The following is a 16,715-nucleotide window of genomic DNA, read 5'->3' on the forward strand; positions in this document are numbered from 1 at the left end:
GATTCCTGACCCTAAGGCACTGTGAGATAATAAATGTTTGCTATTTTAAAGCTCCTAATTTGTGGGATAATTTCTTATGTAGCAAGAGGTAACTAACACAACATCATTCACCTTTATGTTGCCAGAATCTAAAAAAAAAAAAAAAGAAATACCTGGGCACAAATTGGGTGCCAAAATCAGTACTTGCTGAATGAAGAGCAAATGAATGGTGGAAACTCAATCTGCATCAGAAGACTTGAACTCAACCATCTAACATTCAAGAATAGAAGGGAACAAGTAAGTTTTCTGACTCAATGACTTTTAAATGTGAAATTGAATTTAGTGCAGTTACTTTCTCTTAAAGTTCATTTGCATGGAGGTGAAAAAAGGTTTCACTGAAGTTGCACCTGGTACACTTTGGGACTGCATTTACGCTGGCACACTCGATTGACACTCTCTCTGATCTCCAAGCAAGTGCCATGTTCCCGGGAAAGCACACATTTGAGGAAGTTACAGAAAAGCAACCCTTCAGCCAAGAACGGTCTTCCCCAGGTAAGAAACTACAATGATCACTTGACAATGTACAACCTCACTGCTTATAACCCAGGAAATATCTAAGATCGCAGTGAATTTGACGGGAGTAAAATTTATTTTTTTAAATCAGCCAGATGTCCCATCTGTACATTTCTCTCATTTTGAGGTAAGTAGCTTTTAGCATCTTTGTATAATTTTATTCAGGCAGACAATATCTTTTTATACACCTTTCCCCCCACCAAAAAGTTGCTCCGTGACAGTAGCTGAACCTAAGTGCACCATGGAGCAGTTTTTTCTCTCTACGGTCCCTTAGCTCAAGGTTCTAGTTTGAAAGTGTAGAAAAGAGATGTTGCAGTTCCGAGTACAGTTTAAAAAAAGAGAGAGAGAGAGAGAGACTAATAAAGACTGAGACACACCTGAAACAGGTACTAGGTCATATATGATTTTTACCCCCAGCACCTCGCAGAAGAGTTGGTAGCTAATGGAATCTCAAAGATGTGTACTGAATGAATGTTATCTTTATTGTAGTAAAGGGTATATTCTTGAATCCATTCCTGGCCTTCTTTCAGTGAATCAAACATATGCATTTTTTTTTTTTTTTTTTTTTTTGCTACCTCGGGAACTTTGGACATGCCTGGAATGTCCTGCCCCAGCCCCTTCTTAAATGGTGGTAAATGGGAGTAAATGGTATCATACTAAGGCCCTAGCAGAAAGTCTGGGTGTCATCTTTAACTCTCTCCCTTACTTTTCCACAACTAATTCATCATCAAGTCTTACTGCTTTTAACTCTGAAAATATATCTGGAGAATCTACCATCTTCTCTCCTTCTGCCCCTGCTGCATCCCAAGCCCTCATCGGTTTCCACCGGGATCACTCTAGGAGTCTCCTATCTGGATGCTGGCTTCCACTCTTCCCGCCTCTAGTCCATTCTCCACCATGCAGCCTGCAGGATTGTTTTAAGAATGTAAATTGAATGAAAAATTTTCCCTACTTAAAAGTCTTCCTTTTGCTTTTGAATAAAGTAAAAAATGTCTTACCTTGGTCTTCAAGTCCCTGCTGGTCTGACTCTTACCTGCTACTCCCCTTTAATTTTTGTTACTTCCTCACCACTACCATGTAACCACACTAGCCTTCTTTCAGTTAACCAAATATTACTCAAACATGACTCCACCTCTAGGGAGTGATTTTCCTAATTATTCTGCCAAGTAGGGATTCATCCCGAACAGTTACTCCTTGTTATTCTCTATTACTGTATGCTGTTTACTTCCTTCAGAGCATTTATCACCACAATTTGTAATCATATTTGTCTGTCTCCCAGATGGCCTGTATACTCTAAAAGGACTTGGGGACTATTTTCTTAACAACTGCATTTGTGCCTATTAGGCATTACCCAGCAGGGTGTGAGACACTTCAGCCACTTGAGAATGCAATGGGCACACGTAAGTGAAGGACATGTCACCCACAGGACAGGAGGGGAAGGAGCTGGGGTCACCCTGTCTCGGAGGCACCTTCCTGCAGCCCCGGCACTTACTTGCTGACAGGCCACTGCTAGCACTCATGGAGCGGCCTGGCTCAGGGCGGGATTTGGTGATAGATGGAATACTGACTGAGCCACTGAATACTGTCCGACTTTCCTGAGGCCGAGGGTTCTATAAACAAAAGCAAGAGAGACATCCTTTAGCCAGAAAGAAACTGATTTTTCTGCAGAGATGTCTATTTTTCACTATAATTACCAAGAATTAAAGTCATCTTGACCAGAATGACACACAGTAAGGAACGGCAGATTATATAGTCTTTCCCACCCACAAAAGTAATAAAAACCTAGCATGAAGTAAATCTCATCCTAATCAGGAATAAGTACTTATACTTACTGAAATACTTATCAGTAAACAGCATTTTTTGGGTTGTAAAAACAGTAAGTAAAAGTTATATGGTTAGATGTGACAGTGAAGGGTAGAATTACATGGACATTTGCCAATAACTGAAAGTTTTTACCATGTATGACATTTTTATTTGCTCAACAGCTGAATAAGTCCGTTTGGAGAAAATTCTACTAAAATTATATTCTTCTCAAGAAAATGTTTTATTGATGTGATACTAAATGTGCCATTTATAAGTTCACGCCCCGGTCACCAGACATCTTTACTGACTCACACCAATAGTAATACTGAGATTAGAAGTAAGACGCTGCAATACTCACAAACTAGGTGAAGTTAGTTAATTTGGGACTATTAGTTTGAAAACTAATTTCTGATGTAAATGGTCTGGATTTGATTTCAAAGTTTATAAACAGGTTTATATACATTTACTTGGAAGATTTATCTACTCCTTACTGATTTTTCCATTTAATTACTGAATGATTTTAAGTGTGTGAGGTAGGAAAATAGGCCACAGAATGTTTTGCAAATCACACACACCTAAAGGACAGCCAGAGAGGTGGTGTGCAGGGTGAGCTGTCTGGTTATAGTTGAGAACAGAAAGCAGGTAGACTCCCCAAAGGCCCCAATCTTTTTCAGACCAGAAGGATGAAATGTTGGGGCTGAAAAAGTTCAGATATTGAATATTGAAAAATATTTCAATATTCTTTATAAATCCTGCAGAAGGCAAACTATATATACACCATGTTATTAACATCTCTTTTAACACTCACAAGGCTTTTCTCCATTTGCTGACATAATCCCAGCCTCATGTAAGCATCTTCTGAAGCAAATGGTCTGGATTTGATTTCTTATAATTTATAAACAGATTTATATATATTTACTTGGAAGATTTATCTACTCCTTATTGATTTTTCTTTCATAGGTAAGAAAATGATGGTAATCTTACTAGCCTATTGTCAGCCAGCCTCTCCTTCACTGGCTGTTCAAGAGGGTGTGCCATAAAGGCAGCATGGTGGCTGTGAGCACAGGCTACAGAGGGATTTGGCCCACTACTCACATCTGTGCTGCACAGTTGACTAACAGCAGGGCTTGGGGTTGGTAAACTCTGAGCCCCAGTTCCCTCAGCAGTATCATGGGGATAATTGCCTCCTGGGGCTTGTCTGAGGATGAAGCTAATTACACTAGCAAAAAGAAAGCATGTAGCCCAGTCCTACTATGTGCCCTTTCTTTCCTCTGTTCTGGTAACAACCTCATACAGCTATCTGCAATATCACTTTCAAACTTCCTTTTAGTCACATCAAAACAGCAATTCTGGCCAGGCGTGGTGGCTCAGGCCTGTAATCCCAGCACTTTGGGAGGCTGAGGTGGGCGGATCACAAGGTCAGGAGTTCGAGACCAGCCTGGCCAATATGGTGAAACCCTGTCTCTACTAAAAATACAAAAAATTAGCTGGCGTGGTGGCACGCACCTGTAGTCCCAGCTACTCAGGAGGCTGAGGCAGGAGAATTGCTTGAACCTGGGAGGTGGAGGTTGCCGGAGGAGCCAAGATCATGCCACTGCACTCTGGCCTGGGCGACAGAGCGAGACTCCATCTCAAAACAACAACAACAAACTCCCAGCAATTCTGCTTGGTGGTGGGGGGATCACAAATTTTACATGTTTAAATAAGACCTTAACTCTATAATGGAAATGCAATGAAAAAAAAAATCACACATTGAAAGCCCTAAAAAAATCAAGTTTTGTGACTTTTCCAAAGGATCAATTTGTTGAGTAAAGCCAAATAGCTTAATTCCAAGTTAAATTATAACATGCAACTTTCCTTTGAAAAGAGATGCTCTCTTCATAGAATGCTATAGGCTACCGTTAGTATAGGGTAATCCTTTATCTTTTCTACATCATCAGAAAATCACACAGATAGTCATAGCCACTAAGACATAACAAAATGTGACTGGAAGATATATTTATTAACCTGGTGTTCTCTCAGTGCTAACTAGTTCATTAAAATTGTTTGCTTTTTTTTCTGATTATAAAGGTAATACTCATGAACTGCAGAACATATAATAATGAAATCATAAGGGACCAAAAAAGTCCCCTGTGAATTCACCAGATACTATTAACAATTTGATGTGTTTCCTATCTTTTCTTCCAACACAATTTCTTTAACCGTTGATGATAGTGTATCATGCTGTTTTCAAATGCAATAGAACACCAAGCTAACTAGTTATTTTTTAAAAATGTTACAACTGTCTGCCTCATTTTACTGTTTCAAAACCACAATCTTTTCTCATCGTTTTGGGCTCAGGAAATATTACTTTTTCTTCTAGTAGCTTAACACAGAAAATACATTAGAGAAATTTATTCACATACCTGCCATACGTTGATAAACTTTGTGGTATGACTTATGTTTATTCATGACTTATGTTATTTAATGTTAATACAAATCTATCTTACCTAAATGGTTTTAGAAGTTTCAGTAAGAGAAAAGGCCTAAATGCTTAAATTACATTTTACATATTTTACTAAATGTCCTCATACTTGACCTTTAAACATGGAAACCCAGGGGGACACTGTTGATAGGCACACTGTCCTCCACACTCACCACCTCAGGGTCCTCAGCTTTTGGGCTGACAGTTCATTTGTCCTGGTTATTCAGTAAGCATACGGTTCCCTAGCCTCAGTTCTTTAGTCATCACATAATTTCTTATACTGACTGCTATTACAATAACACTACACTCTCCAGCACCTAAAATAGTTAGGTGCTGAAAGATATTTGCTGAATAAATAAATGGAAAATGAATAGATTATATCTGCAATCCCAATTTTCTAATTTGAGTATTGAGATTAATTCAGTTGGCAATGTAATTTCAAAATATGATCCTTTCTGTAAAACAGTGTTCAGTTAATATTGATTTGAAGTTACAGGTCTGTGTTTTAAAGATACAAAGTAACATTCTACGCAAACACTTAAAAGATGACTGTCTTCTTTGCTATATGATCTAGGTTAAATAATTTAACATAGAATACAATGAAATGGGCATAAATACTTAAGGCTTTTGAGGTTAAAAGAAACAAGCAATAAAGAAATGTACAAATGGGGCTAAAAAATATTTTTTAGTTATAATAAAAGTCTAAAACTGGAAACTGAGTTCCCAGATGCCATGCAATTGTGAAACTCACTCCAAGGAGAGGTTAGAGCTCTGAGAAAGTTTGCAGCACTGAACTTTCCTACATGCACCTGAAATGCCTGAGAAAAGGTTATGGCAAAACAACTAAAAAAGGGTCAAAGCCAGCACCCGGGAAAGCATATATTAATATCACTTGAAAAGCTCCAAAGCATACATTTTGAAGAATCGCACATACTGAAAGTTGGCAACTTGTTGGCCCCAAATTTAACCGATGCCATTTACATGAATTTGGTTTATCTACCAAATTTGCACAGTCCATGTAATTCTTGGTGCATTATTTAAAGCAGATGCTTTTTTTTTCTCTAAGAAAATAAAAAAATTAAAATGGAAATAGTCAATGCTAGCAATTCAACAGTCACATTTACAGGAGCAACCCTGTAAGATGCAAGCAACGTGTGAACAACGCAGCCAGGAAAAGCTCAAAGGAGGTGGGAATATTTGTTTCAGGCTATACATTTCATTATTGTTTTTCTGTAAACCTTAATATATATTGATGTTGTCCTTTCCTATAAAACAAACCTACCCTAGAATAAATAGCAAAAATTAAGGCTACAAAATATACCTGAAACTTAGTAACACCGTAACGGGCTGAAATAATAAAGGAATGACAAAAAAAAAAAAAAAAGTTTTGTTAAAAAAAAAAGTTTATCATTCAGTCAGCTAGAGTTGAATACATTTCATTATAAAGTGACAAGAAACCTAAGCCTCTGGTCCTTTCAAGGTACAAATATGCATAAGATTAGGGTAAGACTTTCATTTGATGGTACGGTATTTCTAGTTATAGATGACTAACTAAAGCAACATTTCCATAGTCTTTTATATGAAAAGTTATTATTTTTTTGAGACAGAGTCTTGCTCTATCACCTAAGCTGGAGTGCAGTGGTGCAATCACAGCTCTCTGCCACATCGAGCTCCCAGGCGCAAGTGATCTTCTCCCCTCAGCCTCCCAAGTAGCTGGGTCCACAGGCATGTGCCACCACATCCAGCTAATTTATTTTTATTTTTTGCAGAAATGAGGTCTCGCTATGGTTGGCCAGGGTTGTCTCAAACTCCTAGGCTCGTGATCCTCCTGCTTCAGCCTCCCAAAGAGCTGGGATTACATGTGTGAGCCATCCTACCCAGTGAAAAGTTCCTGATTAACAAATACAAAATTCCTCTGGAATCCACTCCCTGCAGTCTAAGCAAACTAAGACTTATTTTATCATGGTTAATTTAATTTGGTCAGATAAGATATTTAAGTGATATAATAATTTAAATGTCAATAACATTTAAAACGTTATAATTTAGAATAACTTTATAATACAAACAAAAAAATAAACTTCCCATCCTATAGCTAATTTTCTAATTGGAAAATTTCTACATATATAAATACAAAAATTGATCTACTATTGCTGTAAGTTAGGGGACATTGTGGGAAGTGATACATTATACAATTCAAACATTTTATTACCTGCAAAACTAACTTTAGAAGATGTTCCCTTGAAGTTACTGTAAGCATACACCACTTGATGGACATACGAATATTCAGCTTTAATGGCCACCAGCTCTCCACCCTATTGCAAAGCCACTGGTAGCAAAGATACAAGCTGAATGGAAGAGACCAACAGCAGCTGCCATAATCCTTCAGAATACAGCATGCTTTCTAAATTTTCCTCTCTCTTTGCTTTAGTTTTCTTACCTTGGATCCTGGTTGGAATTACATGCATTTCAGTAACTCAAAGATTAGTATCTACTTATTTTTAGAATTTTTGTTACTCATTAATATTAATTTTTTAACTTTTTACTTTGGAGATTTTTAAGCTTTTCAAAAAGGGGTTTATTGTACATAGGTCTGTGGATGGGCTCTACCACAGACTAACCTCACTAAATATAAAACATTTCACTGAATTGAACTGGTTATAGGGTAAGGAGCTAAAAAATTCAGAAATTCTGGGAGCCCTTTCCTGTTCGTTTTAATAGAATAGAGAGCTATTTCTTATGATGGAAAAATCTTTCATTAAACATAGACAAATCTTCAATACTGTGTTTCAAAAATAAAAATTGAAATCTTTCCTATTCCTCCATCTTCTTCCTCAAAAGAAGAAACAAATGGAAATGGGAAAGAAAGAAGAGGAAGATAAACAGAGGAAGAGGAAGAGGAAGAGGAGAAGTTTGGCAGGAAAGAAATAGGCCAAAGGAAAAGGTTCACAAGATGGCACCATCTCAGCGGTGTTACTTATTAAAGCCAGGCAAAAGGAAATCCATACATGGTTAGTAAAAGTTAACACCTGACTCAGCTGTTCATACCCTCAGAGTCATAAAGCTTGGTGTACCAGGGACAGAGCGTAGAGACGGGGAATATTCAGGGTTTATGGAATCAGGAGAGAGAAATTTTTCAGCAGAATTAACAGTCATGTGATAGATGTGTTCAAAGTTGATCGGAGAGGAGATCAGACCGGAGTGATGATGAGGGGATGGATAAGGGAAACCTGGCTATCAAAAACAAAAGAAAGATGAAAAAAGGCAATAAGGTGATGGAAATGGATTCACATTTCACACAACATGCACATAGAACAAATGGAATAGTATCTTATATCAGAGCTGAATCCTTAATGAAATACTTTTAGGTCTTAGAAAGTTAAATTTTATAATACTCTTGCCAGTTACTTAAATAGCTGATTTGCAAAAAGATCATTCTTTTCTATAAAATTATTCTTTAATTAAAATAGTTAAGTAAGGAGAATTTGGACTTTTGGAGATACTAGACTTTCAGAGTTTACTTCAGTATTTTCTTATGTAATAACACAATCAAAATATGGCAAATCTACCAAACATTAAGGATAGAAAAAGCAAGAAAGAAGCAAGAAAATGAACAAGTGAACCTACAACAGCTTCTAAACAGATGTGTTATGAAACTGCTTCTTTAGAAATATAAAACCATGTAAAACCATTCCCTGATAATGTGTTTGTTTTTACTGATTTTATTTCCTTATAACAGTTAGCCATGGAATATACTAATTATTGGTTTACCTTTAAGCAGCCCAAGCTTATTTCCATTTAGACACCCAAAAAGAACATGTTTATTTTCTTAAGTTAAAAATCTTCCCTTCAATGTTCAGGTATATTATTTAAAAATGAAATAATATAATATCAAAGACATAGAAAAAAGCTTTTGAATCCAAGGACTAATTTTAGAGATAAAAGAACTACTTCTGAATATTCAGGAACCAACACTCAGTAGCCAGTCACCTTCTCTAATGGGAATTTTCAGGATTCAGTTCTTGAAGAACAGTTATGTTTCCAGAAAACATGATCCCTTCATTAGAGGCAGAGGGTGAATGGCATGTTGGAGAGAATGCTAACTGAATCCAGCATGGCATTCGTGTTCCCACGAGCTGAGATGAACCTGCTTTGTAAAGAGATCGCATAAATTACCTAGGCTTAAAAGAAAGGCTCCCATGTAAGATCATGTTTTTATTCCAGAGATATGAATAAAATCAGTACTTTCTACCTGAAACTTTGACTCTTTAAGCTCCAGGATGCCACTACGCTCGAAAATATATTTTTATTAACAATTTTAGTAATGCATTAAAAGCTAGGAGAAATGTAATGTGCTAAAAATAAATCTTCTAGAGGTAAAGTATTATCCTTGCATCCAAATTAGAGAAAAATTTGTTCTTTACTACAAATAGCAACCATGTATTAAAAACGGTAGATTATTTTAAAAATTCAAGAAAATGAATATAGCATCTATTTATAAGCCACACAAACCATCTTATATTAATTGCTTACATTGTCTTGGCTCACTTAGATACAAATAAAGGTTTGGATCTGATACAGGTATATGACTCCCTTACTTAGCCTCACTGCCCCTTCCATATTCAAAAAGCGAACAATTCTGTTTCAAGATCATCTGGCACAAAAGCAACAGAATTAAATTTCTAAAGACATACAATAAACTTTCTAAGCTTATAAGTATTTCACAGGAAAGCAATACTGATTTGAATAAATTAAAACATAAAAATGTCTGAGACACATGCTCTTTGAATAGATGACAACATGTGGCTTTGGTATTTAAAAACTCATATATGTTAACATTAGATAAATTTAATTCTTTATTTTATGAGACAGTTTGTAATAATTCTATTTCAATGGAAAGAACATATTAACATCTGAGAATACATTAAAATATCACAAGCTTTTCAACAGATACATACACAAGTACAGGCATGCTTAATTATTTTCAGACATGCATATTATTATATTTACTAGTGTCTACTCTGAGATGAAGATGGTTCTGGGCACACAGTAAGAGCTCAATAAATATTTGTTAGATGTTTCAATGATGCCTATAAAAAAGCCTCAGGTTATATGTCCTTTGGTAGTGAAACAGAAAAAAGTCATGTGAAAATAAAATCTGCTTGTGAAGAACAGGAATTCAGACAGATAAAATCTTTGATGCATACTACATGTACAGGTGAAGAAACAGGTTTCAAAAATTTGCACCAACTTCTTGTCCTGGAAATACAAAAGCACTTACGTGATAAGAAAACGTTAAAGCAATGAAGGGCACATTAAAAACGGAATTGCAATGAGAGGGCAAAAAGTCACTTGTGTTAATGCCAAAAAGAACCATTATCATGTGTTAACAAAATTAGGTGACAACAAATACTAAAAATCAAGCAGTCTAATGATTCTGTGGAAAATGCTATCTTATCAATAAAGACTAGACCTTATTTTGAATAAAAAGATACAGATTTTTTCTTTTTATCTCTTTTTTTTTTTCTTAAAGTGGTGGAAGGAAGAGGGAAGAAAATGTAGAGTAAGGAGGGATCTCTGATATAAAAGTTCTTACAGTGTTTCAAATCTGACATTTTGGCATCAAGGTGCAGTCTTATTGGATACGAAGGTCTGAAAGAACTCTGAAACATTAGCAAACGGATTTTTCACCTGATAGCAGAAGGACACCAAGCAGAGTAACATTCTGTTAAACACTGTAATATGTGGGCTAGAATAGAATGTCTACAAATATTTTCTATAATACTTCTAGCTACATTGTCGGAATGTAGGAGATCAAAACATTCTTTTCTGTGTAGTAAAATGAAACAAAAGTGTAAGAAATTTCAATTTTAAAAGAATATCTATTAAAAACCTTGTAACTACTGAAATAATTTTATATTTGCTGATGTTTTGTTTTGCAACATATATATTTGAAATCTGTATCCTGCTATCCCTACATAATGCTAACTACATATTATGTATTGAAGAAACTACTAACTCAATTTAAAAAGTTTAATTAAAATTCTACACGGCACTTGACTTATCAAATATAAGTCGTAAATATATTCACATTTCAGTTATCTATCACAACTTAAAAAAATTCTTTAAGGTATTTTGTGCCTGACATTCCACCTTCCACAAGGAAAAACAACAGGCTTTGGACTCTATAGTTATGGTATGTTTACTTCTGAGGACCAGACTCAGGACTTTAAGCAAATGTTCCTAATGGGAAAAGAATGGAGAGAAATCTGAGATCTCACTACCAGGAAAAGGTTAAAAAAAAAAAAAAAAAGTATAGCTTTTAAACATGATAGAAAAGTATAACAGTTTTAATATTTCATGGGCTCGACCTGAAAATTTTTAAAAGTACTATATCAAGATAAGCTGTAATCTAGTTTTGCACTTTTTAAATATTTACTCAGCAGAGCTAACCCTATTCCAAAAACCTAAGTGATTAATGAGGCTGGTTTGAACTCCATAAAGAAAAGTACATTACTATGAATATATGATATTTTGATATTATTGGTACTGGTAGTAAGAATGTCACATTCATTCATAAGCAAGCAGAGCCAACTGATGAACTGAGATGTTTACAATGAAGAACTCAGACTTGAATGCAGATTTTTTTCTCTTCCTATGAAATAAATGCAAACCTCCCTTTAGAAAGTGTTTTTTTAAATTTAAAGAAACTGGACTGCACACCGAACTATATTATCGATCAATTTCTGTCAGTAATAGATGTTTATATCTTCTATCACTGTAGTGTTGATAATGTGGTTTAATTAAGACAGATTTCCTTAGAGAGCAATTGGGGTCAAGATTCACAAATCATCTCCCAAATTGCCATGAAATATGAATTATATTTAAAATTCTGTGCAAAATTTAGCAGCTATCACTACCAATCAAAAGGGTCATTTTTACAGTTTTAATAGTATGTTGAGAGAACTATGGTACTGAAATGTACAGAGCCTGGCTAATTCCACTAATATTCTTAATTTAAACATGACAAGTCTCAGAGCCTAATCTTCATATTGTTAAAACAGAATAGTTCTCCAATGTTGTACTTTTTTCTCTTTTTTTGAGATACAGTCTTGCTCAGTTGCCCAATGCAAAGCCAATCATAGCTCCCCACAGCCTCAAACTCCTGGGCTCAAGTAATCCTCCCACCTCAGCCTCCCGAGTAACTAGGACTATAGGCACACATTACAAAGCCCAGTTATGTTTTTATAGAAATAGGGTCTTGGTCGGGCTTGGTGGCTCATGCCTGTAATCCCAGAACTTTGGGAGGCTGAGGTAGGAGGATCACAAGGTCAGGAGTTCGAGACCAGCCTGATCAACACGGTGAAACCCCATCTCTATTAAAAATACAAAATTAGACGGGCATGGTGCTGGGCGCCTGTAATCCCAGCTACTCAGGAGGTTGAAGCAGGAGAATCGCTTGAACCTGGGCGACAGAGGTTGCAGTGAGCTGAGATCACACCATTGCACTCCAGTTTGGGTGGCAGAGCGAGACTCCATCTCAAAAAAAAAAAAAAAAAAAAAAGAAATGGGGTCTTGCTTATGTCGCCTGGGCTGGTCTTTAACTCCTGGCCTCAAGCAATCCGCACGTCTTGGCCTCCCAAAGTGCTGGGATTACAGGCATGAGCCACCACACCCGGCCTATGTTATACTTTTTCATGTACAACTGACCAGGTAATGTTTGTAACTCGGCAAAGGAAAAAGATTTAATTTCACAACTATCGGACAGATGTGACCATTAATGAACAAGCTAATGTGGTTCTCTGGGAAGAAAAAAAAAAAAAAGAGTAGGCCAAATATCTGTATTGATTTGCTAATATGTAGTGAAATTTTAGTGATTTGGTAACCACATTCCAAATTTGGTATAGAACCTCTCCAAATCTGGTAGTTTCTTCCACCAACAATAGTAAACATAGGCATGGGAGAAATTCTCCAATATGGAACTAAATAAGAACTTGATTTGTTTGGCTTTTGACAGATGTCTAAATTTTATGTTTTGTTCATCAGGTATGTCATCATGTATCTTAGACATATTGTGGTATACTGAGAGAAACATTTCCTCATTACATTCACATATCCTTTGAAGTTTATGCATAAGCCTGTTTATATTCCCCCGACATCTGCACTTTTTTACATTCACTCTTAATTCCTCTTACCATGGGCAGATCTTTAAGGATCTGTATTCCATCTCCAGGACCCATGTGTGCTATGTGGTTAAAATTAGTTGGATTAGAAATTAATTTATTTCTCATTTCTGGATCTCGTAGCATTTCCCTGTAAAACAAAGCATCTGTTTAGACACTGTTTCCATAGTTAATTTATGTAGCTTATGAAAAAAATTAAGCACACTTAATTTTAATAAAAATACAACTGTTAAATCACATTAATAAGAATATAATTAGAGTAACAGAATATACTCAATTAAAAATTTACTTCCTTAGAATGTTTTGTTTTAAATTTTAAATACAAGATCTTATTATTTTAGGTGGAAAAGTAGAGAGGGTCTTTTCAAATACTTAAGACATCAAAGAAGCTCTATTTTACATATAATTCTGAACATTTTATGTATCTCTTTAAAAATGGTAACACTTCAATCCTACTTCTGTTTGCTCATGAAAAGTCTGAACTTCTTAGACATATACAGGTTTACTGTATGCACAGCTATGTCCTATGCTTATATTGTAGAAAGGTACACAATCCAAAAGTATGACTATTCCATATTCATAGAGAAGTGAATAAGGTGAATAAAAATATGGTACTTTAATCCGGTGCATACTCACAATTTTGAGAATATTAATTAAAATGAGACAGAGAAGTTACATTCATTATTGCAGTTTTTGACACCACAGATGAATGAGATTTTCAGATACCCAATTTTCCTTCCAAATCAAATATAGTATCATCACCAAGTAGTCCCAGATGTACAAGCAGGCATGGATGATAGTACAGGTTAAATATCTACCTCCTCTGCTGCATCCTTTCCTCTTCTGGGACTCTGAAGGAATAACGCCGCTTATTGTTAATATTTCTAACCATTTGTTTCCGACTATTATCTGATGTTTCAGGAACTACCAGTTCGTCCCCTTCTGTTAAAACGAAAAAATACAAACGATAATGATGTTCTTTAAACTGTTAAAATGCTTTTTATCTATTAACCTCCAAGACAGTACAAACAATGATAGTACAAGTATATGCAATTCTGGTTTTTAAATGTTGGGTTGATAACCACAGTAAATAATATTTAACAGAACCTATGTAAACAGATAATATGCTGAAAGTAAACATAGCTTACAAAATATACTTTCATTTTTACTTGATTATAAACATAGTATGGCATAATTTTACTAGAAGAAAACTGTACTTGCCTTGGTGTTCTGTCACTCTAATCAGCCACCCCACCCCACCTCAGTATCTCAATACTGTGTTTTCTCTCCCTCCAGGTATTGATTTCAATGGCTTAGGGTGTTGTTAAAGAGCTACTATTGTTACCCTGGGCAGTAATCAGGCATAAATGGTAAACAACAATAACAACTATCTTTACATAATAAAAAAAATTTCCTTTGCAAGGTTTAATCTATGAGACATGGAGTTAAAAAAAAGGAGCTGTGCTCCCACTACCCTTCCTTTACAAAAGGTAAGAATCTGTCACTATTTCTCCTCTTCTAATCTTGGGGGTAGATGTTTAATCATATACACCTAGCAACCCAGTGACAGTCTTATCCGATGTCAGTTTTAATATCTAGAAGTAAACAAAACTGTCTGCCAGGGACTCCCAAAACATGCTGAGCTATGTGAAAAGAAGAAAAAAATAGACAACTGTATCCATATAACACAACAAAGGGTGTCATTATCTAAATAAGATAAGGAAAAAGAGGAAAGTTTAGAAGTTTTCAACACCCAAAAAGCTGAAGTGAGAAGGAGGAGGTGGGAAGAAGCGAAATGAGCCTATAAGAAAATAAAGGTGATAATTAGCAAAAGTGCAACATGATACTCGTGGCATAATAATATGGCTTAGGCAGACTGCTTTCCTAATAATACATATTTTAAAAATAGAATTATTATTATTTATTTTTTTGAGGCAGGGTCTTGCTCTGTTGCCCAGGCTGGAGTATAGTGGCACCATCACAGCTCACTGCAGCCTCAACCTCCTGGGCTCTAGTGATCCTGCTGTCTTGGCCTCCCAAAGAACTGGGATTACAGGCACATGCACCACCATGCCCAGTCAAAGAATAGAGTTTTTGAAGTGAATGATAATGTGGGACACAAATTTGGAATTTGAGAATTATGAGGGTAAAGCAGGTCTTGGAGACTTAGGGTGGCAATGGGAGATTTTGGACAGGCAGAGGGCTGCAGAAACACTGACTCTTAAGAAATGACAGAGAAAGCAAAACACAGAAAAAGAAAGAACCTCTTGAGATGCGATTTCCTTCCTTTGTCAAAGAAAAAGACAACTACATTAAAATTTTGTCAGGTCCCTCTTCTCCAAGATCTACCTCTACTCTTAGCCTAGAGTAGAAAGATGAAAAAGCATGGGAAGAGACAAGTCAGAGTAAGTTTTGTCTTACAGACACATAGTGGGTATGAACACATTTAAGACCAGCATAGTCACACACAGTGAGAACAGGGTGGAGCCAATCTTATACAAATATGTGGAGTTCCTCTAAGAAACAGAATACAGGCATACCTTGGAGAAAGTGCAGGTTCAGTTTGAGACCACATAATAAAACAAGTATCAAAATAAAGCAAGTCACACAATTTTTTTGCTCTTTCAGTGCATATACATTATGTTTACATTATACTGTAGTCTGTTAAGTGGGCAACGGTACATGTCTAAAAAAAATAACATACATACCATAATTTAAAAATGCTTTATTGCCAAAAAATGCTAACAATCATCTTCACCTCCATGAGTCGTATTCTTGTTGATAGTAGGAGGGATGTGGATAAGCTGCTGACTGAGCAGGCTGGTGGTTGCTGAAGGTTGGAATGGCTGCAGCAGTTTCTTAAAGTGAGACAACAATAAAGTTTGCCACACTAACTCCTCCTTTCACAAAACACGGTTCTCCGTAGCATAATGATGCTGTTTGACAACATTTTACCCACAGTAGAATTCCTTTCCAAACTGGAGTCAATCCTCTCAAACCCTGCCTCTGCCCTATCACCTTAGTGTATGTAGTATTCTAAATATTTTCTTGCTTTTTCAACAATGTTCTTAACATCTTCACCAGGAGTAGATTTCATTTCAAGAAACCATTTTTTTTTTTTTTGCTTACCCATGAGATACAACACCTTATCCAATCAAATTTATCATACGATTGCAGCAATTCAGTCTCCACTTCTAATTCTAGTAGTTCTTTTGCTCTTTTCACCACATCTGTAGTTATTTCCTTCACTGATGTCTTGAACCTCTAAAAGTCATCCATGAGTGCTGGAACCTGCTTCTTCCAAACTCCTGTGAATATTGGTATTTTGTCCTCTTCCCATGAATCACACATGTTCTTAATGGCATCTAGAATGATGAATCCTTTCCAGAAGGTTTTCAATCTATTTTGCCCAGATTCATCAGAGGAATAACTATCTATGGCAGCTATAGCCTTATGAAATACGTTTCTTAAATGATCAGACTTGAAAGTCAAAATTACTCCTTTGTCCATGGGCTACAGAATGGATACTGTGTTAGCAGATGTGAAATTAATCTCCTTGTACATCTCCATCAGAAATTTTGGGTGACTTAGGTGCATTGTCAATGAACAGTAATATTTTGAAAGAAGTCTTTCTTTTCTGAGCAGTAGATCTCAACAGTGGGCTTAAAATTTTCAGTGACATCCTGTAAACAGATATGTTGCCATCCAGACTTTGT

The 16,715-nt window shown here is 36.0% G+C and overlaps 1 protein-coding gene across 42 annotated transcripts in view; it reads right to left on the reverse strand.

The window, feature by feature from the left end:
• CDC42BPA (CDC42 binding protein kinase alpha) overlaps nt 1-16,715 on the reverse strand; it is a 328,933-nt gene that overhangs the window by 13,237 nt on the left and 298,981 nt on the right. For 22 of the 42 annotated variants that reach the window (XM_074037870.1, XM_005541035.4, XM_065542845.1 and 19 more), the window contains 4 exons: nt 13,818-13,941; nt 13,012-13,129; nt 7,865-8,050; nt 2,045-2,162 (listed from right to left, as the gene is read on the reverse strand). In XM_074037870.1, the coding sequence (XP_073893971.1) occupies nt 2,045-2,162; nt 7,865-8,050; nt 13,012-13,129; nt 13,818-13,941 (546 nt within the window). Of the gene's footprint in view, nt 1-152; nt 250-2,044; nt 2,163-7,864; nt 8,051-10,728; nt 11,472-13,011; nt 13,130-13,817; nt 13,942-16,715 lie in introns of those variants that run through there. The other 20 variants (XM_005541041.4, XM_005541040.4, XM_005541039.4 and 17 more) reach the window with 7 other exon arrangements.

The sequence above is a fragment of the Macaca fascicularis genome, chromosome 1, assembly GCF_037993035.2.
Source record: "Macaca fascicularis isolate 582-1 chromosome 1, T2T-MFA8v1.1".
Taxonomy (NCBI): Eukaryota; Metazoa; Chordata; class Mammalia; order Primates; family Cercopithecidae; genus Macaca; species Macaca fascicularis.